Below are 26552 nucleotides of genomic sequence, written 5' to 3'. Positions count from 1 at the left end.
ATTTGATGTCTATTCATTCCTAATGCATATTTAAGTTGTTTTACTTGAATTATATGTGTTCTAGTACTAAACATTCTATGGAATAGGCCATATTAGAGAATGTATACATCGTACACTACCAACCTAGGGTCCGAAGTTAAACTACCATTTTGAGTGTGATTTTATAAAATCTTAGGGTTCCACTATGTTTAGAGGGCCCAATAGGATTTCCTAGTAGTTTCAAGACCTAACTTGGCCATTTGGCCACCAAAACCCATTATCGAAACTTGCAGAAAAAAGTACAGTTATTTTGACCAAAATTTTGGTTTCAGTCGAAATATTTTGGTTTCGAGAAAACTTGGAACCTTGCTCGCACGAATGGGTTACAGAATTTATTATGCACATAGGCATACCAAACATTTTTCTCATCCTATAATATATTCTGGCCAGTAGTAACCAAACGATTATTATTTATGACCCACAACTTATTCTCACAAATAGATTATAAATACAAATCGAAATTATACCAAAGAGAGCCTTAGTTAATTTGGTTGAGTTGACACAAGGTTCATGCAGATTGATTGGTCCTGCAGCAATTTGTGCGACTGGTGTTAAATGTGGAAGTATACATGGGATATCCCTTCTTAGTGCTTGGAACATACTGAACTGTTTTGTGTTCTACAGTTGAGGTAACTGCAAGTTGTTATATTTATCTAAACCTTAAAATCATCTGTGTCGTGAAGGGGAAAGCTTCAATCCATGTGATGCTGACAATTCATGCTCATTCATTATTGCTCATGAATCATATCCTTTTTTATTTGCATCTTCAATAAAGATTGTACTCATCTCCTATATTAATGTTCCCCGTGGACATGAAACTACATTTTATTTTCTTTGCCTTTCAAGTATTGTTGTCAAAGTGCAATTAGCATGCATTGATGGTGTTAAAGTTTTGTTTATTAATTATGGAACCTAAGCATTTAGCTTGGTACACTGCTACCTACAGGTGTATGACTGCATTTCCTGATGATTATAGAGCACTTGTCCCAAAGCTACTGATTGAGACAATGGCGACTTTAAATGCAAGCTTTGTTTCTCGCATCAACCTTGCAACTGGAGATGTTGTTCCTGAGACAAGGACATTGGCTAAAGGTTGGATCTAAAACATATTTTGGAGTATTTCTTTTGATGTCAAACCTTGTTCTGGCATGATATTATGTAGATGATAGAACATGTCATGTGTGATGCAACTTCATTTGCATTGTTGTTGACTATAAAAGGTTTCTGTAGCCCCCCTGTAAATATGAAGGGGCTTGCATTATCTATTGTGGGACATCCTATATACAATTTCTTTAGCCAAAGCTAAATCAAAGAATATCATCTTCTTGGTCTAGTTTGATGGCTTACTGTAAGATATAGCGAGATGGAATGTGTGTGTGTATTCAAATTTGGGGTGGTGGATGGAGCACAACACTGGGGGAGGGTGAGAACTTTTGATCAAATGATTATCGCTGTATAATTAGATTTTTTTTCCCCACATAATGCCTGATGAGGAAATTCACAATCAAGTGCATGAATCTGGATACTATTAGAAAAGCTACCTGCAATTGGGACAGCTTAGTCCAGAGAAGAGTAAGTTACCTTACTGGTGAAAACTAGTATAAAAGTAAAATAATGGTATAACATGAGTGGTATCATGAATCAAAAAAGGTTTGTGCAATGGTCAACTCAAGAAAATGGTGTAACAGAGGAAAATTTAGAACACCATGTTGTGTCCCCTATTTGAGACATTGAGGCTATGCAGAGCTTTCTGAATTTGACAAATATAGTGTGGCCTTAACATTAGCAAACTATCAGTGTTGCCAAGATGTTGATGATTTGAAATTCTATCTATTTTCTAACCTTGAGCTCCATGACATCCATCTGGAAAGGAGGCCATTAGTCTGCACATGGTGCAGACAGAAATGGTAGATGCAGAATGAGTGCAATTATCTCAAAGAAGCCTTGTGGTATGAGATGAGCTCTGAATCCTTCAATGGACCTTTAGGATCTATATATGTTTAGGTGATGCAGTGATGGATTATTCATTCTTTGAATTGGAATGAGTTCCCACATCATTTTGTCTGGGAAGCATTAAAGCAAAAATCCATGGCAATGCATGATCATTGACCTTGGCGAAGTTGCTTGATATGATGATGGAGTTGAAACTGATTGACCGGCATGAACCAATATGAGGATCAGCTGTAGTTGTATTGAATGCGGACAATGATCTAGTTGGTGAAGGGTTTGGGAGTGGAGGCTCTGCAACAATAGTGGAACCATGGGGCAACGTATCCTTAAAATGTTAAAATGTTATGCATTAGAGATCTCTAATTAGATACACGTTCTGCAATGGGTGGACTGGAAAGAACTAAAGCCTGAAAGAATAGACAATGAACAAACCCTTAAAGATCTCTCATCTCTGTAGGTTACCACAATTAACTGTATACTCAATCAATGTATACTTGCAAAGTCTGTGTTCTATACATTTCATTTCAATGGTTCATTTGCACATGTTGATTCTACGACATTTTCTATGCTTAATAGTATGTACTTAATTGGATTTATGATTTGCTTGTCTCACTTGCATTTCTGATTATAGGAACCATATTAGTCCTTTGTACCTCCCAAGTCCCACCTAAAAATAAAAACCTTATTTGTCCTGAAATGATCTGAAAATTGGGTTAGGATTTTGCCATTTGTTGTTTGGTGATGATCTAAATAATGATTCATAACTGTATTTTCATTTTATGAACTGAATATTACCATGTGATGGTGAAGCTTTCTGTTTATGCTTTTCCAGGTATACTGGATATCTTGCCCGGAGATATGCCAAAAGGTACTAAGATTCAGACTAAGCATCTTGAGGCACTGATTGAACTGCACAATATGACTGGTGCTTTTGCGAGGAATATCCAGCACTTGTTTTCGGAATCTGATCTTCAGGTTTTATTGGACACACTGAAGGCTGTCTATTCTCCTTATGAATCATATAAACAGAGGTGAAGACATAAACCAAGCAGTGCTATCTATTTTATTGATTTAGTTGCAACATTACCATGAGGTTATTGTGAACACTTAGAATGCTTGTCAGGTTCAATAATTATGTTCCAATAACCTGTTATTCCCTTCTATCTACAGAAAGTTAAGTTAAACAGTTGCACTGTTATTTCTTAATCTCAACATGATATTCTCAGCTAGGCACACTTCTTGAGATTGACTAGTCCAGTGAATGACTACTATTCTCTACGACTCCGTCGAATAATGATCTTACCATGGGGTGATGGGGAATCAGGGAATAATTGAATCGGAATGAAGAATGCTGAAACCATGTTTGACCAATTCTGTTAACATCACTAATTACATTTTGATAAATACATGTGATCAAATTTCACTTCTTTAAAAAGTATAGTTTTTCTGCTTGTTAGCTGCTAGATGTGCATAGGGACCATGGTTTCAGAAATTGGATCTGAATTGGGGGAATTGGCTGATTCGAATCGGAATTTCTGACCCTGATTCCAATTAATGCCGATTTCTGCAACCTGTTTTGGAATCTGCCATGAATGCTCTTTGATCTACATTTGTGGCCACTTCCCCCTTCTTTTAGTCAGTAAAATAGCAAAAAATCAATAAAAAATATCTCTTTTAGCAAGATCTACAATTCTTTTGAATCACAAGCCACAGATTTTTGAAATTCTTTGCATCTTCCTGATTCCAATTTCTAGGGTTCCGGATGATCCTATCTGATTCAATGGAGGCTGATCCCATGTCCAGATTCCGGTTTTTAAAACCTTGATAGGGATTGTGGTTGAGAGGCACTGCCGTTAGCTCTTTCTATTGTCAAGAGAAAATTTTCCGCCCTCCCCCTCTTCTCCCCTACTTGCCCACCCATCCCCCCTTCCAAACAAAAAAAAAAAAAAAAAAAATCTATCTTCATTAGAAAATCTCCCCCCCTCCCCCTCTTCATTTCATTATTTTTCGTAAGTTAGCAGTATGGCAACAAATTATGCTTGTTTTTCTTTGATTAAATAATCATGTTATAAACTTTTTCTAGGTATGGGCAAATGGAGCGTGCGATTCTTTCTGCTGAAATTGCAGCAATAGATCTTAGAGGGGCTGTTGCTCGTGGTGTGGGTGCCCAAGGAATTGAACTCAGTGAAACAGTTCGAAGAATGGAGGAATCCATTCCACAGGTCATTGTGCTTCTTGAAGCAGCCATAGAGAGGTGCATCAGCTTTACGGGAGGTTCTGAGGCAGATGAGCTTATTCTTGCACTTGATGATATCATGTTGCAGTATATTTCTGTGCTGCAAGAAACACTAAAATCCTTGAGAGCTGTATGTGGAGTAGATATTACCAGTGATGGTGTTGGACTAAAGAAGGAAATGGGATCTGACAGAAAAGAAGGAATTCACAACTCACGTAAAGTTGAGGCAGTCTCAGATGAGGAGGAGTGGTCCATTGTTCAAGGAGCATTGCAGATTCTTACTGTTGCAGACTGTCTAACAAGCAGATCCTCTGTCTTTGAAGCTTCCCTAAGAGCTACTCTTGCCCGGCTCAGCACAAGTTTATCCCTTTCTGTATTTGGTTCAAAAGCAGACCAGAAACAATCACTTGTGGCTAGTGATGGTGAAAATGGGGAATTATCTATGGTGGGAAAGGCATCTCTGGATGTGGCAGCTTTGCGGCTTATTAATGTTCCTGAGAAATCTAGGAGACTCTTTAACCTATTAGATCAGGTATCCTGGAACTTGGTATAATTTTTTATATATCGTGAAGTTCTAACTTATGCCACCTTGGTGAATTTATATGTTCTATGATTTATTGTCCATATGCAGTTTACCTTTTGTGTCCATTTGTTGACAGTAACATGTATATAGATGTGTATTTAGCGGTTCCACAGGTATACTTACGTAAATGTCAATGCTGGACCATAACCTATGTCCTTTAATGTTATTTTGATGTTTGGTAAAAACTGCGTCCTTAACATATACCACCAAACTAAGTTGTCCTTGCCTCATGGTGTTAACTAATTTAGACAAAAAGATTGAAAATTTATCAATGCTACTTATATTGCATCTGGTTTACTTTGTCTCTATCATACTAGTCTGTGTTAGTTTAGGTTTGGCCTTCGAAACTGTCTGTCTTGTGGTATACCCAATGCATCAGTGTTCATGGCATCAGTTGACAATATTTTCATGCTGTCATGCAGTCGAAAGATCCCCGGTTTCATGCACTTCCACTTGCATCTCAGAGAGTTGCAGCTTTTGCAGATACTGTTAATGAACTCGTCTATGATGTCCTCATATCTAAAGTAAGGCAACGCTTGAGCGATGTGTCCAGGTTGCCAATATGGTCTTCAGTAGAGGAGCCTAGTGCTTTCCCTCTCCCAAGCTTCAGTGTCTACCCTCAGTCATATGTGACCGGTGTTGGAGAATACCTTCTTACTCTACCTCAACAATTGGAGCCACTAGCCGAAGGAATCTCTAGCAGTGACGCCAACACTGATGAAGCCCAGTTCTTTGCGACCGAATGGATGTTCAAGGTGAGACCAGCTTCAACATTTCCACTCTTAAATCTTCTCTAGACAATCTGATAGAAATTCTAAGAGTAAATGGATATTTTTTTAAAGGTTGCCGAGGGTGCCACTGCACTTTACACGGAGCAATTACGAGGGATTCAGTACATAACTGATCGTGGAGCCCAACAGCTATCAGCCGATATTGAGTATCTGAGTAATGTGCTGTCAGCTCTGTCAATGCCAATTCCTCAATTCCTATCTACTTATCATTCCTGCCTCTCAACCCCAAGAGACCAGCTCCGGGATCTCTTGAAATCAGATGCAGCAAACCAGCTTGATCTTCCAACTGCACAACTTGTGTGCAAGATTCGGCGTGTGACTCTAGATCAGTGATTAATCATTCATTTTTTCATGATATGCAGTCATGGGAGATTTTTCTTCTTCTCCAACCCCTTATATTTGATATTACATTTCCAGTGTCGAGCTAATCACATTTTTTATACTTGCGGTCTGTTAGCAACGATGCATATTTTATGGCTGAAATATTGCTGCACTATTAATCATGAGTCCCTAATGAATAGCCTAATGCACTTATTACTAGGATGTCATTAGAGCAGATTCTGAGCAATTGAAAACATTTTTTAATGGCAAGTCTTTAACCTAAAACTTTTGGTCTCAGCTGATTCTTATCTGATACAATGATACATTACAGAACCCACCTGAACTCGATGGACCAGGATTGGTCAGAATCAACCAGGTTGGATCGGTATCAGCAGGGGGTACATGATCCTAAATAACAAATTTTACTTCCAAGGTAGAAACGTGAAGTTTAGAAATCAATCTGATTCGAGTCTGGCTGGAATCGAGCAGCCCAGGTCTAGCTGAGCTTGATACCTCACAGGCTTGGCCAGCTGCGGAGCCTCAGAATTCACCCCCCGCAGACTTGAAATGGCATCTCTCTATTAAGATGCTGCGGCAACACAGAGTCACAGATAAAAGGTTATTTGAGGTGCCACACAACGATTCAAAATACAGAATTGAGAATCCAATGCCGATTCCAATCCAAATTGGTCGGAATGGGTCTAAATAGGCTAAGAAATTATCAGAATTAGCTGGATCGGTCACTGCCAATTTGGATCCGAAACGGTCAATTTGACTGATTGAATTCCGATTTTTGAAACCGTGGTGCCACCTTGGCTTGGTGGTGAACTCTACCCTAGTTAGCAAGATTGTGTTTAAAATGGTGTTGCTATTTTTTACCGTTTTAAACGCATATTCCTGTTTGTTTTCTAAGCATATGGTAAAAAATGCAACCACTTGTCCCCATTGATTCGCTTAATTTTCTCCTGAACTCCAATCGACCTGATTCTTTTGTCGACATAAAGATGACTCGAAGGATTACAGTTTTCGTGATATCACATTCAACTAAAGGTCAATGCATAATTGACTCCACGAGTGTGTTGGTTGTGTTGACAACATTGAGCATCACCATAGCCAAGCCACATTGCTCAACAAGACTTTGGACATTATGGTGTATGAATTGGGAATTGATATTGGATGAGATTAGATGACATATCTTAGAACTTACAATGGATTGTGGAATATATATGGATTAATTTTAGATGTTACAGATGTTTTGAAAATTAGAAACATGTATTCAAGTAAAATTCCTAAATTTATATGAGGATATTAGTTTTTTATTTTTATTTTATTGAAATATACACGTTACCCGTATCGTCCATTTTTAACTGTTTTATTTGACCGTCCAATTACAAATTTTTACCGATTAAAACCCTTACAATCTGTTTCCGGTGTTTTTTTTTTTTCAGTTCCCATTTTAGCTATGGGTTTTAGTAGAAACTACCTTACCCTGTTACCCATTATAGAATGATGGTAACCATGAGTCCATGACTCCTAGCTTTTGCTTTTTATTTGATTTTCCTGCCATCAATAATTACATCATTTTAAATCCGAACTTTAGCTTTGAAACTTTGCTAGTCTGTTTGCCTGCGTATGGAGAAGATTGAAAAGTAACAAGATTACTGAACCATTTCAAATATGACAGATAAATATTTCTTAGGTGCTGCCATACAAGTCATGGGGATGTAGCTCAGATGGTAGAGCGCTCGCTTAGCATGCGAGAGGTACGGGGATCGATACCCCGCATCTCCAATTTATTTTGTTGTCTTCATTTGGATAATTTTTTTCTCACACCCCTGGGTATTTAACGATTTGGTGCAAAGGTTTTTAGGTGAAACTAGAGCTGAACTGTTTATTAAACAGTTTCAATTATGAAACCAAAACCATTTTCGATTTCTTGGTTTTTAAACGGTTTCGGTTTATTGGCCGCCCTAAATGATTTCAGCCATGGTTTTAGATATTTGGTTCTTTACGTTTTGCCTATTTTACACCGAATTTAATGCTTGTTGGATGAACACAACATGCCACATTGAAAAGGACATGATTCTAATTCATAGAGAGGCTAAAATATTCGTAGAAACATTGAATACTACTATACTAATGTATTTGAATGAATCCAATCCAATTATTTATTACAAATTCCATATATACACTTCTACTAATCCATGTTTCACTTTCATTGTTTTCAAATTAAGCACTAACCTATTCTCTGAAGGCACTAATGGTTAATTATTGCCATTCAAATTTTTTTTTGATTTAAACGGTTTATCAACGTTTTAAATAGTTCAATTTAAAACTGTTTAATTAAATAGTCTCAATTTTAAAATTAAAACCAAACCTTCAGTATAAACAGCTCAGTTCGGTTTGATTTGATTTTAACGCCTTTACATATAGCATGCTTTGGTTTTTTGCTCGCTGCTTGCTGATGAGATTGAAAGTCTGTGCATTAAGAAGATGTGGGGATGTAGCTCAGATGGTAGAGCGCTCGCTTAGCATGCGAGAGGTACGGGGATCGATACCCCGCATCTCCATTTTTTCTCTGGGGTTATTTTTTGTCTTCATTCGAATAATTTTCCTCACATAGCATGCTAGAGGTACTGGGATCGACACCCTCGTTGTCCACTTCTGCCAGTTGTGTAGGAAATTTCACATTTTCATTTTAAAAGCCAAATGGGAAGGGCACCTGATCTTTTACACAAGTCATTTCCTACACATGGCAGTCCAACCCTCTTGGATCAACTCAATTTAATATCTCTATCAAAAAATTAAAGAATATTGTGATTAAATCTATACTTGATTTATTTTCTGATGTATTGGGCCAACATGTTAATTTGGATAAAAGTAAACTCTGTTTTAATGTACCTTAGTTGACGGAAAATTATCGTCTCCATTTATCTGCCCCTCTATTTACTCCATTTCATCTAATAGGGGGGAGAGGACCCCACCCGAGTAGTGTGTTCGGGCAGGGGGTATGGTGGTCATTTCTGCCCCCCTATGAGATGAAATGGAGGAAATGAAGGGGCAGATAAATGGAGACGATAAAGAACATGTCAAGAAATGCTATTTTCCTAGTTACTAACCTTTTCCATCCAAGACCTAAATCTGCGGATTAATACCCTTTCCAATTCCTAAAGTGTGGCAGTGCGGCAGTGCTAGGTGGAGATGCCATCTGGCAGCTACCGCATCCAACCGTGTATCCAACGGTCCGAGCTCATTGATATGAACAGTTGGATGCGACAGCTACTAGGTGTCGACATCTTCACCTAGCACTGCTGCACTGCCATACTTTAAGGAATTGGAGAGGATAATTTTCCTAAATCTACAAGACCTCAACGTATTGTTGATCAAATCCAAGGACAACTATCGATTTAGAAAGCAAATATGCTCTTATGCTGGGCGTAAGGTTCTATTTAAATCTGTTTAAGCTGTTATTTCTTCTTATCTTATGTCTTGTTTTGCCTTCCCTATTTAAGTTTGCAGCAACTTTGATTTTATTTGCCTTCGATTCTTGAATGGTGATACTAAGGGAGGTAAGAAACTCCACTTGATTTAATGGCACACTGTTTGCTCTCCTAAATTTTTGCGTGGTCTGGGCTTAAAAGATAGTTCCACACAAAACAAAACTCTTCTATTGAAACTAGGATGACGCTTATTGATTGATGAGTACTCTCTTTGGGCATGTCTCTACGTGCCAAATAGTTTCACAATAGATCATTTTTTTTTTAATAAAAAACCATAGCCGAAAAGGGGTCTTGGACATGAAATAGTATTGTAAGCATAATTCCATGCCTAAAACGTATGATTTCAAGAAAAAAATTGGAAAGATACGTTTTTTTTTGGCATGACCCTTCCCCTCCCCTCCCCTCCTATTATGAATGCTTTTACTCATTTAAAACTTAACCATGACTCTAGGCTCAAAGTTAGTGACCTTACCTCTACTAATTCCTAGAATATCATCACATTAGTACACTCCTCCCTCATGTCCTACTAGGCATGACCCTTGGCCCCTGCTCCCATTATAGCAGCCATTCTGTTTCAAAAAATTGATTCTGAGTCAGAATCGATTTTTTCTGTTTCTGAATTTTTGGAGTAATTCTATACCAACAAATACTGTATGGTAAACTTGATTCTAGAATCAATTTTGTTTTTTTCATAACACAAAATTTGATTTAGGGATACATTAGGCTGGATTTCGATTTAAGGCATTCCCTTTCACTATGATCGACTTTACTGATGGAGGAGTTCAGAGGAGCATGCGGGATTTCAGAGAGGTTCTTGCCATCGTTGGAATTGCAATGAGGAGTTCACAAACAAACAAAAAAGAAGAGAGAAAAGGTCGCCAAAGCGCAAACAAAAACACAAAAAAAAAAGGGTTCTCAGAAATCTCTATACAAGTTGTGGTTGAGAGCCAACCTCTATCGTAGAGTTCAAACCATAAACACTGAATTTTATCCCCTTCCCTTCATTAGTCATCCCGACAATAATGACTAATTGGAAAACACCTACTATTGCTCTCTACTAGAGCTGTTGTTCTGTAACTTTGAACCCGATTGTTGTGAATCCATCACCAAACCCCATCAATTATGGAAGCTATCACTCCTACATGGCAATTCCCTATTCTATCCTGCAAATGAATCAAAAATTTTTTTTTTTTTGATGAAAGTGTAATCACACAAACCACACACCAATCCCAAAAGGTTAACCAACTTTTAGGACCATGGAATGGCGGATATACACAACAGAGGTCAGAGTTAGAAAAGAAAGAGAATAGAATTAGAACTAGGGTTTCAAAAGATAGAGAGTGAAAAAGAAGAAGAAAGCGAGGGAAGGAGGAGCGACCATGGGGGCAGTTGATCTGATAGACGAAGCCGATCTTCTTGCTAAGCTCTTTACCGGCGTCGGTGGCGAGTTGGTGCTTCAACTTGAGAGTTGCAGAGGTCGAGTTGAGAAGATGGGCTAGGTTTTAGGTTTTGTTATGTTTTGATGGTAAATACCATGAATGCCCCTGATTCACTTAAGTCCATGTTTTTTTACCAAAAATTGGTAGAATTAATTCTAAAATGTCAAAAGCTTTCCAGAATCTATTTTATCACCCGGTCCATTTAAAAAAATCACAAAAACGGACCGGACAACCCATACATAATTTGTTTCAATTCTGCCCCTAGAATCAGAAAAAACACCAGAATCCATTCTTTGGAAGGTTACCACCATACATACCCTAAGAATCCCCTTTCTTTCTCGATCTGTGATGTTACTTATCCAATTTAGGCATCCTCACAACTAAATTGGCAGCCACCTACATTATTAAAGAGAAGCAAACCCTCAGTACCCCACCCCCACAACATCCTATGGGGCTACCTTCCTTAAATATTCCCAAATGGTGGAGATTTTCATCGAAGCTTCCTATCCATCATAAATTCAAATTGCATCTTTGGCGTATGATTCACAAAGGTCTACCTGTTTGTGTCATCCTAAGAAAATGGATTAACCTGGATACATCTTGCCCTTTTTGCAATTCTGATCAAGAATTACTTTGGCATGTTATTTTTGCGTCTGATATTTCCGTAGGAGAAATTGTGAGGAAGGACATGCATGGTCTAGGCCTTGTACCAAGTATGACTTCGAATAGAAATTATTGGAGGGCAAAGAACCATGTAGCAGATCCCATTTAGCTGAGTTGTTCCTGACTTGTTGGGTTGTGCCTCTTTCGTCTTACTTTCATTAATCATTCTTTTTTTTTTCTTTTTTCATCTCATTTCTCATTCCTCTTTTCCTATCTCTTCATTCTTCCTTCTTTTTTTTTTTTTTTTTCGTGTAGACCTCAATTTTACTTATTTTGTTTTGTTTGAATTCATGTAGTCGACCCCATTAAGTTGGGATAAATCTGTATTGTTGTTGTTGTTGGCCCATTGGGATTAAGAATAGACTCTCTACCATTCCTGTCACTTGAACCATTTCTCTATAACCTCTACATATCCGCATCCCACTCTAATCTCTCTAGCAAGTGGATCTTCACTGTGATTTCAATTATTTCATATTTTATCTGGTAGCATAGGAATCAGGTTGTTATCTCAAACATGTCTCACATCCCGAAAAAGATCTTGGACACAGTCAACAAATGGATTTCTGATTTGAGACTCTCCCCCTTTCTTAATGAGGATTGCCCCTCTTATCTCAATCGGAATGGTACTTCTAATATCTTTTACTGATTTTGGAGACTCATTCATTAACACAACCAATGTTGATTTGTGCAGGATAATCTAATAGCTTCCTAAATAGATCCGGATGGACTTTTGGATTACTTTTGCAAAATTATTCTGTTTTGAAAGAAACAAATAGTATTTTGACATACAATTCTTTTGAGATTGAAGCTAAGGGTCTCCTTAAGGGCCTAAAAATGGCTTTTGACTTTAGATGGAGTAATGTTAATATTTGGAATGTTTCTCAACCTTTGCAAGATATACTTTTGGAACCAACTTCCCACCCGTGGTCCTAGAACTCCACTATTTGTGATTTGAGACTCTCCTCTTTTCTTAATGAGGATTGCCCCTCTTATCTCAATCAGAATGGTACTTCTAATATCTTTTACTGATTTTGGAGACTCATTCATTAATACAACCAATGTTGATTTGTGTAGGACAATCTAATAGCTTCCTAAATAGATTCGGATGGACTTTTGGATTATTTTTGCAAAATTATACTGTTTTGAAAGAAACAAATAGTATTTTTATAAACAATTCTTTTGAGATTGAAGCTAAGGGTCTCCTTCAGGGCCTCAAATGGCTTTTGACTTTAGATGGAGTAATGTTAATATTTTGAATGTTTCTCAACCTTTGCAGGATATGCTTTTGGAACCAACTTCCCACCCGTGGTCCTGGAACTAAAGATGTGGATGTTAAAAAATTGCTCTCTTTTTAATTTACTGGCATCTAAGGCTTGTAACTCTGAGGTTCCAATTTATGCTTTTGGAACCATAAACGATATAATCTCACTGGCTTTTTAATGTTATCTTTATTTCTTCTTTCTCATAAATTTTTTTTGTGGAAATGGAGTAGAATCACATTAGAAAATACCAAAATTGAGATGGTAGAGGCCTAAGAAGAAGGCATAAAAAAAAAAAATCCTCGATGTTCTTCTTTCCAAACTTTGGAAATAGAAAATTGAAAGAAATTGAAAAAAATCTCATTCATCAAGAAGAGATTTACTAGGCGTCGAGACCTCGTATAAAATGGTTTCAACCCAGTAACCGAAATATATATATTTTTTTCATATTGTTATTGCACGGTGGATGCAAATAAATCGTATCTCAAAGTTTTAGAACAATTTTGGAGAATGGGTTTTGGAGGATTCAAGTATGTTCCCCCCATATCCTTTCCTTTTGTCAACAAATTTACTCTTTTCCCATGCATCTAGTGTTGAGGATTTCTTAAGATACGTCTCCCCAAAAATTACCAATAATCAAAATCTTTCCCTATGTCTCCCTTTTATTTGTCTGTCCTATCTAACTGCTTAATGGGACTTTAACTACATCTACATGAGAGAGGGGGAAGGGGAAGGGGAGGGGCTGGGCTGGGGTGAGGTGGGAAAGGGAGACAGAAAAGTCAAACCCATGACCTCTTGGGAACCTACACTCTACTGACAAGACACCAACCAACTGAGCAAACAATTGTCTTTCTATGTCTCCCTTTGATAGTAGAGGAAATTAAAACGACGATTTTTCAAATTGAAGCTTAGAACGCTTCATGTTTGGACGACGTCAAGAAATTTTTATCAATCTCATTAGTAGATAGTGCGTCCTTATATAGTAGCAACAATTCAGAGGTTTCAAAAATGGTGTTATGCTTAAAGATTTCAATCGAACGACCATTATCTTCATCCCTAAGCAAAGGCATTTAGAGAAGATGAAACAATTTCGACCCATTACTTATGTTTTGTTATGTATAAGATCGTAGTTGAATGGTTAGTAGGCTAAAACCAACTCTTACTTCCCTCATTAGCCCATTCAAGATTACCTTCATCTCATTTAGAGCAATTTCTGATAATGTGTATGTGGCTCATGAGGTGTTACATCAAATGCGCATCACCAAAAGTAAATCAGCCTTACGGTACTTAAACTTGACCTTTGTAAAGCTTATGATAAATTTGAGTGGAATTAAGTTTTGCAGGTTCATGGGTTCATTGAATTATGGAATTTGTATCTACTATGACGTACCAGGTCAAACTCAATTGGGGGGGGTTTATAATAGGCTAAGCCAATCCCCAATGTAACATACGCCGGAGTTGTCCCTTAAGCCCATATCTCTTCATTATGTTAGAAAACACTGTCATATTACCTACTTCAAGCTGAAATCTCATGACAACTTACATGCATTCGAACTAGGAGAAGTGGCCCTCAAATTTGCCACTTGCTCTTTGTTGATGATTGTATGAAGCAGGGAGCTTGAGAGCAGGACTATCATGTAACTGTTACAAGACTATTGCCAATTAAGTTTCTATTGCCAATTAAGTTTCTAGTCAAGAGATCAACTTAAACAAATCAAGCACTATTTTTAGTCCTAACATATCCTTCTTCTCAACACTAACACATCCTCGACAATAAAAGAAGAGGCCTTCACTATCACTTGTTTGAAGGAAGTTGTAAATCATGGGAAATAGCTAGGCTTGCCAACTAATTTTGGGAGAACCAACATAAATCTATTTTTCAACATTGTGGAGAGCGTCCAATCTTGTATGGAAGGAAAGGTTCATCTAAGTTGCGGGGTGAGGAAGTCCTTATCAAGTCCAACATGCGAAGCTTCGAATAAAATGGTAATACACTTCTGCTAGACAAAAAACTTTGATAAGTGAATCGTTTGGATCCATTGGGATCGTTTATGTAAAAGTAAAAGACTTGAAGGCGATATAGGTTTGGGTCTTGAAAGGAAAATATTTCCCTAAAACATCATTTTTTAAAGCACTGCCTCAACAGAGCTGTCATGGGCTTGGTGAAGCCTTCTTAAGAGAAAAGATAACTTAGTGGTGGGACTTCGGAAGAAGGTTGGTGATGGTACATCCATTCACATTTACAAGGATGTATGGATTCCTCTTAAGGGATCATGGATATGAAGACTAGAGTTATTCTCCAAATTCCCCTCCGTATTGGTGTTAAGAGTGATAGCTTTTTATGGGCTCTGATGAAAAATGGCAAATTCATGATCATATCTGCATATTATATATATAGCCTTAAATTCTAATCCGAGGGGTCTTAAAAAAAGTGCTTACATTTCTTATGATCCATTTTGATCACTGTCATGGAAGTTGGAACTCTTACCCAAATTAAAGCCTTTTTTTTTTTTCACGGTTCGTATTTGTACTGGAAATTAGAATCAAACGAGCTTTTACCCTTTTGTTCCACACGAGATTTCTGTTCTCGTTGAGCTCATCTCAGAATCAATCTGCATTTTTTTTTTCACCCAAAAAAAAACAAAAGCTTTTTTTTTTTCCCTCTAAAAATGTAGCTCTAATGCTTTTACAGTAAACCAACTGTTGTTTCTCAAGAATCTATCATTGAACTATGCATGTCCTCTTTATCACAAGGAGGAAGAATCTATTGTTTATGTTATCCTCAAATGTTATTTTGCAGTCCTATTAATCAGCTCTGACGAATGAAAAGGATAAACTTGATTTCCCATACAACTTCTCTTTGAGAAAGAGGTTTGGCGACCTCCTAATTACGCCAATTAAGTCCTAAAATTTCTCCATTTCTTATCTTCTCTCGTCTTCTTCAAGATAGGCAAATGTTGACAAATTGTGCACATACTAGCTTGATACCAGAGCTGAGACATGGATGAGAGAGTGGAGAGACTACTCTGAAGGACAACAACTAATCGAGAAGGAGAGAATTTCATGGGTCCACCTCAAACCCATGGAGAACGACCTAATCAGATCATCAATAACCGTCCGACTGGTGCTCCATATACATTCACCCTGAGATTTATCAAGTTAGATTTCTTAGGTTTTAATAAGGATGACGTCACAATTAGTTGGATTTGCAGGGTGGAACAGTTCTTTCAATTCCCCAAACTTCAGAAGTGGAACAAGTCACTCTTGCATCTTTCCACCACCACAAGGATATGTACAATTATGGTTCCAGCTATTCAACAAGGAGGACAAGACTTAAATTGACAGGTGTTCTATGAAGGCGCACACAAGATTTGGGCCGACCCAATTCCAAGAATTTTTTGGTGAACTGAACTAATTGCAAGAAGTTGGTTGCATCAGTGATTATCAATTATAATTCGAAAAGCTACTATCCAAAGTGGGTTATCCCTCACTTGATCAATAGATTAATTGTTTCATCAGCGGTTGAATGATAATCTCAAGGCAGATCTGCTTGCAAGTCGACCATCATCCCTCTCAGCGGCAATTAGTCTAGCATGTATATATGAAGCTCACAACCACTCATGTCCGAAAAAGAGCATTTCACCTGACATAGAACCAATTACTTAAAATTCAACTCTTCTAATTCGACAACTCGCTTCAATGGAGATGCAAGAGAGGCATAGGAAAAGGCTGTATTATGATTGAAATGAACGGTTTGTGACAGGTCACGGTTGGAACAAGTTAGTTTTTATTAAAGGAATTATGAAGATGAAGAGGATGTTAATGATTCCGTATGAGAGGTTGAAGTCATGAAGCAATTCCGAAATTGGGCCTTGAGGATAAGGCCTCAAGACCCTTCTTTAAAGGGGGAAGGAATTGTTACGTGCATCATGTGCTTGTTATGAGTGTAGTTATGTCGTGGGAATAGGACTTAACTCTTCTCAGGTTCCCTATCCGGTTAGGTTCGTACGTTCCTTTCATTGGGGATCAGAAATGACAACCTCACCCCCTGCCCGAACACACTACCCGGGTGGGGTGAGGTCGTCATTTTCGCCCTTCCTATGAGAGGAACCTACGAACCTGACCGGGCAGGAAACTTAAGAGGAGAAAAATTTGTGGGAATAAGACTACTATTGTGGTTAGTAAATTATGGGTAGTTAATATGTTGTAAGTAGGAGTAATGGTATAAGTTGTTGTAACTATGTATGAGGGAGAAGGTTGTGCAAAGGCTGGCTCTCCATGTAGACTGATTTATACGTGCCCGTTGATATTGGTTCGATATCAATTGAATCGGCCAAAATGGTGTTCATTTTTGAATTTTCAGCCAATACCAGTGATGCATATTTGTATTGTATTGGCATCGATCGTGATCAATATCGATATGGATCAGCCAGTGTGCCATGTGGAAGAGTGGGAAGACAATTCAGACCATTGGATACTAGTAATTGGTGTGAATTGAACAGAGTCAAATTTTAGATCCAAATTCAATATACTACTCATACAAGCATAATCTCCCACGTATGTCCATGCAACACTGCAGTAGTCCAATCATTCTTTTGCACTCTCTTGGTAGTCTCAGATTTTCCAATTTTTTGTTTTGCCACTTGGCCAACTCAGACTGGGCTAATACTTGACACATGTAAGGAACCTTAGGATGTACCTGTCCACAAAATTTCAACCTTGTCCAAATTGCTAGGAGGCAGTGAGGGCATGACAAGTAAATGCTCATGCCTCATGCCTCATGGTATGGACCAATATTTAACAAAATTTTTTTTTTTTTTTTTGAGGTTTTGGGAAGAGAGAAGATGGTAGAGAAGAGGGTGCAACAGAGTAACAAAATGTTGTGATAGATCACTAAATTTGACATGATATCCAAAACGATTCCCTATATGACCAAAGGTCCAACCAAAATGTCGTAAAAATGAGTAATTTTCAAAATTTTCCAATAAATAAACAAATAGAAAAAGAAACTCAAGACATACTAGAATACTAGATTTAGTCAAGAATGATTATACTTGTGTGATGTTGAGGGCTTCATCCATCGTCCACACTAAAACCATCCAGAAGATACATTAAAATTCTTGAGTACTTAAAAAGAGGGAAGGAGCAGTCCATGCATCACTTAAAATCTATGCTGCAAATCTTGTGGATGGCTTTATATGAAACATTTTCTAGCACAGGACAAAATGACAATGGAAATTCTTCTCCATAGTGATTTATTTAGCCATATTAATTACTAATTGGATAAGCCTTTTCTTGTGCTAGTAGACCATCAACCTAAAAGATGACAAGCTGGCATGTAAGTGACATGCCTGTAGATGCTTTTATATTTATCATTCGGGGGAGCGTAAGGGTCACATGTGCACGACAACCAATGAGAGTGCGTACTGTGGCATTTGAGGGAGGAGATTTTCGCCTTTCATAGGGGGTGGAGCGGTCATTTCACCCCAATGTATCTGGACGTGGCCCCTGTGTCCCCCACATACAGAACAAGGCCCATCGTTGGTATTTTTTTGGGTAAATTCGATGATAGTTGTTAGCTAGTTGTTTATTTAGTTGGGGGTTTATTTTAGGGATAATTACCTAGATCTACTTAACAAGAAAAAGATTTACGAACTTGATAGAAATAAATTATATTTTACAATTATAAGTTACTATGTTGAAAAGATTTACCAAATCCCCATAAGAGTAATAAAACCTAAAGGAATAACCTAAAATACCCTTTACATTTTTCTCTTTCCCTTTTATTATTTTTTATTCCCATTTTAGCATTTACGATCATTTTTTATTTTTTATTTCACCTCCCTCCATCGTCATCATGAGGGGATGAGGTTGCAGTGGCGACTATCACCGCATTGCCTCTTTTCTAATTTTAATATTTTATTCTGCACCCCTGCTACTGCCATCCCTCTTCTTCACTCCTCACTGCTGTTAGTCCCTCAAATTTCCCTCCCGCAGCCCACTTCACCCCACCCCCTACGACCAATTTTCTGTGGAATATTTCGGACGCTTGATATCCTCCTCAATCTGTTCAAGTGGTTTTCCTATAATCCTTGATTATAGATTAACCAACTCATTCTTCAGATTTGTTTACTTCTTTTCTTGCAAAATCAACATCTGTTGTGTGACCTTGAAACCTTTCGATTGGTTGCTTTATCATGATGGTTGAAGAGGGCAAAGCAGAGCGTTTTCCTTTGGCACCAACAGCTAAAAGTAGTGCTGCTTCTCGGGTGAAAATAGGTGGCTTTACATACCTCATAACATCATAAATGGCAAATGCCTCTGCTCATATCCCACCTTTCACCTTCGTTGTCCCAGTGGCGTTTATATATAGGAAAATTGACGTCTCCCCCCACCTTTCACTTTGTTCTATCACAGAATTGATCCTATGATACAATAGTTTATCATTGTATATTATGTAGGTAAATTTGCTTCTCCCCACCTGAGCAATTCGAGGATATCAAGCTCCCGAAACATTTCTGAGAAAATTGATTGCAGGTAGGGTGGGGTAAAGGGGGCAGGAGGGAAGGTTATGGAACTAACTAGAGTGAGGAGCAGGGAAGGGGTGGGGAGGCGGGAGCAAGGAGTGCAGTGACAGCCGCCACTGTAACCTCATCCCCTAACGAAGAAGAAGAAGAACAACAAGACGAAGTGACAGCTACCGCTGCAACCTCATCCCCTAATAAAAAAGAAAAACAAGACAAACGAGGAGGAGTTAAAATAAAGATATAGAAGGTCTCTTAGAAGTGGTAGTGTAAGAAGCGCGCTATCCTCTTTGTCTTGAAAGAAAGTAAGCGTATATGTTACGTACGTAAGCGGCATAATAAACCGGCCTTTGTTGAAAGAAAGGTAGAAAGTCCCCAAAAAATATTGAGAGTATAAGTGTAAAAAGCTAAAATGGGAATAAAAAATAAGGAAAGAGAAAGACGGCAGGGGTATTTTAGTTTTTTTTTTTTGGTAAAAGGGTATTTTAGTTTATTCGTTTAGTTTTTATTACTCTTATGGGGATTTGGTAAACATTTTCTACTTAATAACTTATAATTGTAAAACATAATTCATTTCTACAAAATTTGTAAATCTTTTTCCAATCAAGAAGATCTAGGTAATTTTCCCTTTATTTTATTTCCTAGGGGTATTCTTATAATTTTCTTTCAAATAAATTAATTACTAAGTGTACAAAATTGTTGAGTAAAAGAACACTACTGTGCACTGGCCCTACGCCCAGACACGGCGAACAAAATGACCACCATTACCCCCATAAAAAGGCTGAAATTCTCAAGGATGCAACAGTCATTTTATTCGTCCCTATGTCTGGACGTAGGGGCAGCACACCGCACGCGCCCAGGTAAATGTTTACTTTCCTTATTCATATTAGACATTGTTTAAGAGTTTGAAGTCAAATAGACTCCTGGTTTTATTTAAAGGCAACTAGCTATCTACCCACCATCGATTAAATAAATTGGATAAAACTTGGTCTCAAAAGAAGTGTGCTGTGAGGAGAACCTCTTCTCCCCCCCCCCCCCCTTTCTTCCTTCTCGATCAATTCTCTTTCTTTCTCTCTTCTTCCCTAGCAGAACTCCCTTCCCCCTTCCCCCTTCTCCCCCTCTTCTTTCTTTGATCTGAGTTTTCCTCCCTTGGTAACAACTCGGTTGCTTCCTTTTATCAATCCTCATCTCTCTAGTCTGCTTTTTGCCCTTCTTTCTCTATTCTTCTGTTTGGTCTTCTCTGTAACAAGTGAAATTATTTTATGGGAAAAAAAACACAGTTTGGTCGCGAGCCCCTACGCCTACACACGGGGTGGGAAAATAACCACCCTACCCCTAAGTTGGATGCTTGGGCATGCGCTCCAATTGACCCACGCCTTAACGCAAGGGCAGCGCCACCAAGCAGCTTTGTCTCTCCCTTATTTTATATTCTGTTACCAAAACATCAAACATCTTATCTGTTTCTGAACCTATTTGTTTATGGCAAGAATTTTCCTTCACCAATAGTAGGAAGAATCCCCTCAATGGTGATATGACCAGGCGAGTCCCATCACAAACTCCCACCACCTATTTTACAGATCAATAGTACCCTCCCCATACCCATCCGAAGGTACAAATCCCCATGGTTAAGAGATTCTCCCTTGACCTAGGTGTGGGAAAACTGGATCATTTATTGATTATTCTGTTTCTGATATTAATCCCTCTGGTTTCAGATCTGAGAATAATATCAATCCTGTAATCTGTTTCATAAACCAGATCTGTTTCTCTCTGTTAATCTTCTGTTCTGGTTGCTTAGCCTGAATATGTTTCTACCATCACTAAACCCATATGGGTATTCTTGGGTCTGTGAGCAATTGAGATCCATAACTTCTCTAATAGAGGTTTATTGGATAACAGACTGCATAGAACTGGCCAACTGATAATGTTATAGATATTAGAACAATAATGTGACGAGGCCAAATAGATCTACTGAATAAATGCAACAATTTGAATTAGCAGTGTGTAATAGGCATTACACCTACTGGTCATGGTAAGTCTATCACCTACAGCTGCCAGCTGCTCCCCTGCTGTATGGTGGTTGCGCGTTAACCAACATGGCATCAGTAAACACTCCTCTAGGACCCTATTAAAAATGAAATATTACCATTCCTATGTGAATCAAGGGTACAAGCAGTATTGCATGCAACCTGCAAAGACAAAATTGAAAGAAAAAAAAAATACCAGAGACCGCACATTCATAACCTGGAATTCCCTAAAACTCCAGCCATGACAAGTTAAGGATTATATATTACCTTGAAAAAATTGTGAAATAACTCACTATCTCCCTCAGCAGCAGCAACATTCACACAATTTTTTTGGGGGACCTTGTCATCTTAATTAATCTGAGAATATGATAACCCAAAAGGACCCAACAAAAGATGCTCTGAAAACAATGGCCAGAGATGATGCGTAAAAAAAAAAAAACAAAGATTTAGTTCAACAAAAATCTAAAGCTGAATATTAGGAAAAGTTGCAACAATAAAATATACCTACCTCAACCTTTTTGCCCTCTTAAAATATCAATTGATAGGGAGATGGTAATGAACAATAGAGCTGTGAGATAGCAAAAAAGAGTTTCACACATGATGAGATTTTCAGTTGACTACAAAGTGCACATTATAAGGTTATAGAAAAGGTCTACCTCATTTGGTACCAAAAGATCAATCATCTATCTACACTAGCCACTACTATTGGCGGATTGGACTTCTTGAAGATCTCCTGTGACCATGCGTAAGCGGGGAACGTGATCTGCTCCTACCCCGACCCCTTTCTCTTGGCATATCCACATTTCCATTTCTGTCACGGTATCTGTCTCTTCCCCCATCTCTTCCATCCCGGTAATTGTTGTGCTTAGAATCCCCCCTCCGCCCATCTCGGTTTTCCCTGCCACTCCAATCTCGAGATCTTTCCCGTTCTCGGTATCTATCCCGCTCTCCGTCTCGGTCCCGACCATGGTACCTATTTCTCTCTCCTGAACTCCTTCCTCTACCTCTACTCTCATCTTCCTTTTCCTTTTCCTGCTTTTTCTGTTCTTCTTCTTCTTTCTCCCTTGCTAGTCTTTCCTCTTCCCTCGTTTTCTCCTTAGCCGCCTGTAGAATAAAATTCTGTGTACTTTACCAAGCAAAACAGGACAAAACAACTAACTTCAATATGTAGGACATAAATGGAATAGACTTTACCTTAAACTCGTTAATGAAGTCCCGGACCATGCCATAACCAATATGCTGCTTTCCTGTCACATGAGATTGTGTTCTCTCTGCAGCATCATTTGCTATAAGGAAAGAACCACATATCTCACACAATGCCATCTTTTTCTCCTGTGTATGCATCAAGACTTTCTCATTCTGTGGTTGTTGAGTCAAGATTGTCTTCTCAGTATTCAGTATCTCAACCTGTAAAGGGACCCAGATTTTTCAAAATTAAAACCCTTTTGTAAGCTGAACACGGAAAAAAAAGAAGCATATATTTATAGTCATAATAGCAGCACCTTCCTCATGAGTGCCTCAGCTTCATCCACCTTGCCTGCTTCACCAAGGGTCTCTACTTGCTCCAACAAATTCTTTATATTCTCTTCCAGCACAGATAGCTGCTCAGGCTTCTCACTCAAGATTGGAGCAGAGGGAGTAACTTCGACCTCCTGGGCCAGGCGATCCCGACCACGCCTAACCTTTCTATCCAAGTCTAGGACCTACAGTAACACAAGGATGCATGACTAAAACGAACCATGACTCATCAGCATGGCTGACTACCAACAAAAGTGTAACGAAGAATGGACCCACCAGTTTCTCGCAAAACTGAGCAAGTTCAGCTTCAAACTTGGGCACATAAGAGTCATGTCTGGGGGACTTCTCAAAACTAAAACCACCAAGAAATCAATTAAAACCACATACTGATGAATGACATATCATATCTATGCATGACATCACAAGTTGACTTGGAAATGATAGTACACGCCCTCATCGCAAATTAAAATTAAAAGGGGGACAGAAGAGTAAGGGGTAAAAAAGAAAAAAAAATATTCACCATCTCATTGCCAAAAATTACAATTGAGACTTCCATTAGACTCTGTTGTGGAAGAAAAAAAAAGCTCAGACCCCATCCCAGAGCATTTGTTCAATCTTCAAAATAAATCACAATGATGTCCTCGAAAATGAAAATCACGGGAAGAACACAACTACTTTAAGAAGCTTAGCTCACTCTATTTGAAGGTCCTTCCCCACCAGTTAGAAGTAACATAACCTCAAAGGTTGTATTGAATCAAGGAAGTAAAATGAACATTATATATTAGGCATGACTACAGCAGGGACCCATAAATAAGTAACAATCAGGTAAGTATAGGTTCCAATGAATGAGCAACAATCGGATTAATTTGGAATGAGAAAGAACATAAGATGATAAAAAGTAAAAACTATTTAAGATTACCAATGTGCAGCATCAGATTAGATTGACTTAATGCTAGAAGTTGTTCTGTTCCAAACTTTAATTCACCAGTAAATGATCTATTAACCTATAGATTTGCATATTCTGTCAAGGAGAAAGGTCAGATTAATTGCTCTCAAATGTTCAGATTTCATCTATCAAAGAAAAAGAATATTCAAATTGAAGTAAAAGATCTTATTCTGCTACAACTAGCTCAAACATAAATATATTTGAGCAGCAAAGAGAATCTCTATTTGCCAGGGTGGGGAGGGGACCCAAGTGACATGGAAAAAGAGAAAAAGGGCCTGACCAGACTAGACAAGAACCCTAAGAGTACAAGCAATCACTATATTCTGTGTATGAAAAGGTAAGCCAGTTAGAACTCATGTCAGAACTATTGTCGGTTAGTCTTGAAAGCACAAAGACAACAAATTATAAACCCAAATATCGAAGAATCAACAATTTCTATTGGTAGAATGCATCTAGGTTCTATATCCACAAGCCGTTAAAACCAAATAATCCAGGAAATCAACACAAAATGTTCACCACAACTAGCATTACCATGTACATCACTGGTTAACAGCCTACAAAGCAGATTTGGTCATCTTTAGGTTTCAAAAGTGCCTTTGCCCTTCAAAGAACTTTGTTAATAATTGCCATTTCTTGACTAAAAATTTTACCAATGAAATAGGAGACTACAGTCTTGAGAATGAACAATTCTCAACAGATCAAAGCTAAAACGCAGAAGCTATAGATGACAAAAAACTGAATAGCTCAGTCAAGAGCGACATATGTTCAGGTCAACACAATATTTGCTATGAATACATTCTGCCTTTATTTTTAATTAAAATGATAAAAAGGATATTCTGAATAAAGCCCAATCTTTGATGTCTTAAAGATATCCATCAACACTATACTGACGAAGAAATAGAATGACTTGAGACCTAGAGAGTGGTAAGCCCTATGAAATCTACTTGATGCTACTTTTGGGATGGAATTTAATTCTCCCTCACATTCTATGATCTCACCCAAAAGCTTTTAGATCAGTTACCTCAAAGGAAAAACCTGCAACAGCCAGAACTCCAAAGGTCTTATTAACCATAGCATGCACGCCAGTAACTCATATTATGTCCAATCCTACACCACATGTATAAAGCATGTAACTTACTCCAAGGACTTCTTTCAAAATAAACAAATCCATGGCGATGCATTAAGAAATAATATAGAACATTGTCAATGGTGAATATGAATATGTGGAAAAGGAGTGAATTCAAATACATGGAGATAAATTTTACAAATCATGAAACGAGTTCAACTACAAGAGTGTTTTCGGAAACATGCTAGACAGAAGTCTACTACCGAGCACAGACACAAGCTTAGATGCACAATTCCATCAGATTCCACAACAACAGTTTTATTACAGAAACAAACAAATAAAATCACTTTAGTTACCTCTCTTTCAGCTTCTGATCATGAATTCTAGGGCACGGTCCTGGTGCATAATCAAAATAAGCACTGGTGAAAAATCCAGTTGCCTAAATTGATTTAAAGTGAATTTTTTTTCCAAAATCTAGCAAAGTTAAGACGTACCAAGATCACTTCGAGTGTTGACGAACAAATCATGAGGGCAAAACCGAACCATGTAAAAACAACAGACCTCTTTATCGTCCCAGCATACTTCTCTGTAATTCTTTTTCTCCTCATCAGTAAGATTACGCCCTATGAATACCAAAATCAAATCCAAATAGCAGTTAAATAAAATCACACTGAAGATAAAATGAATCAGAAAACCAAATAGAAAGTAGTGATCATTTTGTTTCCTTTTCAATTGAAGATTAAGCAAGGTTAGAAGTCGAGGTACCTGCTCCCATGAGCTCATCTAACAAAGCTCTCTGTGCATCCATGACCAACTACAATCAACCCAAACTGAGTTCGAGAAAGAGTTTCAAACGAAAAGCAGATAGGTTGCTTTTGAACCCGAAACCCTAGGTTTCAACAAGATTCAAAAAGAAAAGAACGAATAATCGAAGGACGATATAACGAAAACGAGAAAGGGAGCGGCTGGTGAACGTAGGAGGATTGGAAGTTGCTGGGGATGCTGTGGTGCTTCCGAGTCTAATTAGAATTTTATGAGGTCATTTATATTTAGGGAGAATGTTTTCTGGGCCACTGCGCCCAGGTACAGGGGCCTGTCACTCAGGGGGCAGGGTGGTCATTGTGCCCACTCCATGTGCCTTGGAACAGCCTGCGCTGCGGCACAGAGAACAGCACCCCATTTATTATATGAAATGAAATCATAGTTTAAGGTTTTTCTGACTCAAATTCGCCTTTCAGAAAGACTAGTGACTCGACCCGATGAAACTTAATCAGGGTGAGTCATATATTTTTTTAAAATTTTAAATATAATAAATATATATAGATTAATAAAAAATCAGAACAAATACAAAAAAAATAGGAAAAACTCGTGAGTTTGTTGTCCTTCATTGAAAATTTTTTGAAGCTTCTGCTGGATATGTTACGAATTCAATGGTCATCTAAATTTTCTGTTTATAAGTGAATAGTGGTTTATCAGTCGAAAAACAGTAATGGAATTCTCTCCCTCATCTCAACCTGAATAGTGAGTCATCAATCGAAAAACAGTAATGGAATTCTGAATCACTCGGAAAACAGTAATAGAATTCTCTCCCTCATCTCAACCTGAATAGTGATTCATCAGTCGAAAAACAGTAATGGAATTCTCTCCCTCATCTCAACCCTCAAAATAGGGATAGGGGTGGGGGAAGGGGGTT

At 38.0% G+C, this 26552-nt stretch overlaps 2 protein-coding genes and 2 non-coding genes across 8 annotated transcripts in view; 3 read left to right on the top strand and 1 right to left on the bottom strand.

Moving 5' to 3' along the window:
• Window positions 1-5967, top strand: part of LOC122663644 (conserved oligomeric Golgi complex subunit 7) — a 15339-nt gene extending 9372 nt beyond the window's left edge. For both annotated transcript variants that reach the window (XM_043859253.1, XM_043859262.1), the window contains 5 exons: window positions 986-1131; window positions 2822-3020; window positions 4073-4757; window positions 5231-5563; window positions 5651-5967. In XM_043859253.1, coding sequence (XP_043715188.1) covers window positions 986-1131; window positions 2822-3020; window positions 4073-4757; window positions 5231-5563; window positions 5651-5932 — 1645 coding nt within the window. In that variant the 3' untranslated portion in view covers window positions 5933-5967. The remainder of the gene's footprint in view (window positions 1-985; window positions 1132-2821; window positions 3021-4072; window positions 4758-5230; window positions 5564-5650) is intronic.
• Window positions 5968-7638: 1671 nt separating this feature from the next.
• On the top strand, window positions 7639-7711 carry TRNAA-AGC. Its single transcript has one exon. It is a non-coding gene; the product is annotated as a tRNA-Ala (tRNA).
• Window positions 7712-8417: 706 nt separating this feature from the next.
• On the top strand, window positions 8418-8490 carry TRNAA-AGC. The gene has a single exon. It is a non-coding gene; the product is annotated as a tRNA-Ala (tRNA).
• Window positions 8491-21663: 13173 nt separating this feature from the next.
• Window positions 21664-25791, bottom strand: LOC122667473 (luc7-like protein 3). Of its 4 annotated transcripts, none has more exons than XM_043863765.1 (8): window positions 25625-25791; window positions 25354-25482; window positions 25216-25255; window positions 23124-23199; window positions 22832-23032; window positions 22524-22736; window positions 21986-22433; window positions 21664-21897 (listed from the first exon to the last, which is right to left on the bottom strand). In XM_043863765.1, the coding sequence occupies exons 1-7, from the start codon at window positions 25665-25667 to the stop codon at window positions 22032-22034; spliced, it is 1104 nt and encodes a 367-aa protein (XP_043719700.1). In that variant the 5' UTR covers window positions 25668-25791; the 3' UTR covers window positions 21664-21897; window positions 21986-22031. The 4 variants fall into 4 exon arrangements, with proteins under 4 accessions (XP_043719700.1, XP_043719692.1, XP_043719684.1 ...); XM_043863757.1 differs by having other exon boundaries at window positions 21664-22433; window positions 25625-25685; window positions 25726-25788; XM_043863749.1 differs by having other exon boundaries at window positions 21664-22430; window positions 22521-22736; window positions 25625-25790.
• Between the last annotated feature and the right edge of the window lie 761 nt (window positions 25792-26552).

This window comes from Telopea speciosissima, chromosome 1, assembly GCF_018873765.1.
Source record: "Telopea speciosissima isolate NSW1024214 ecotype Mountain lineage chromosome 1, Tspe_v1, whole genome shotgun sequence".
Classification (NCBI taxonomy): Eukaryota; Viridiplantae; Streptophyta; class Magnoliopsida; order Proteales; family Proteaceae; genus Telopea; species Telopea speciosissima.
This window is presented reverse-complemented; position numbering and strand designations above follow the sequence as displayed.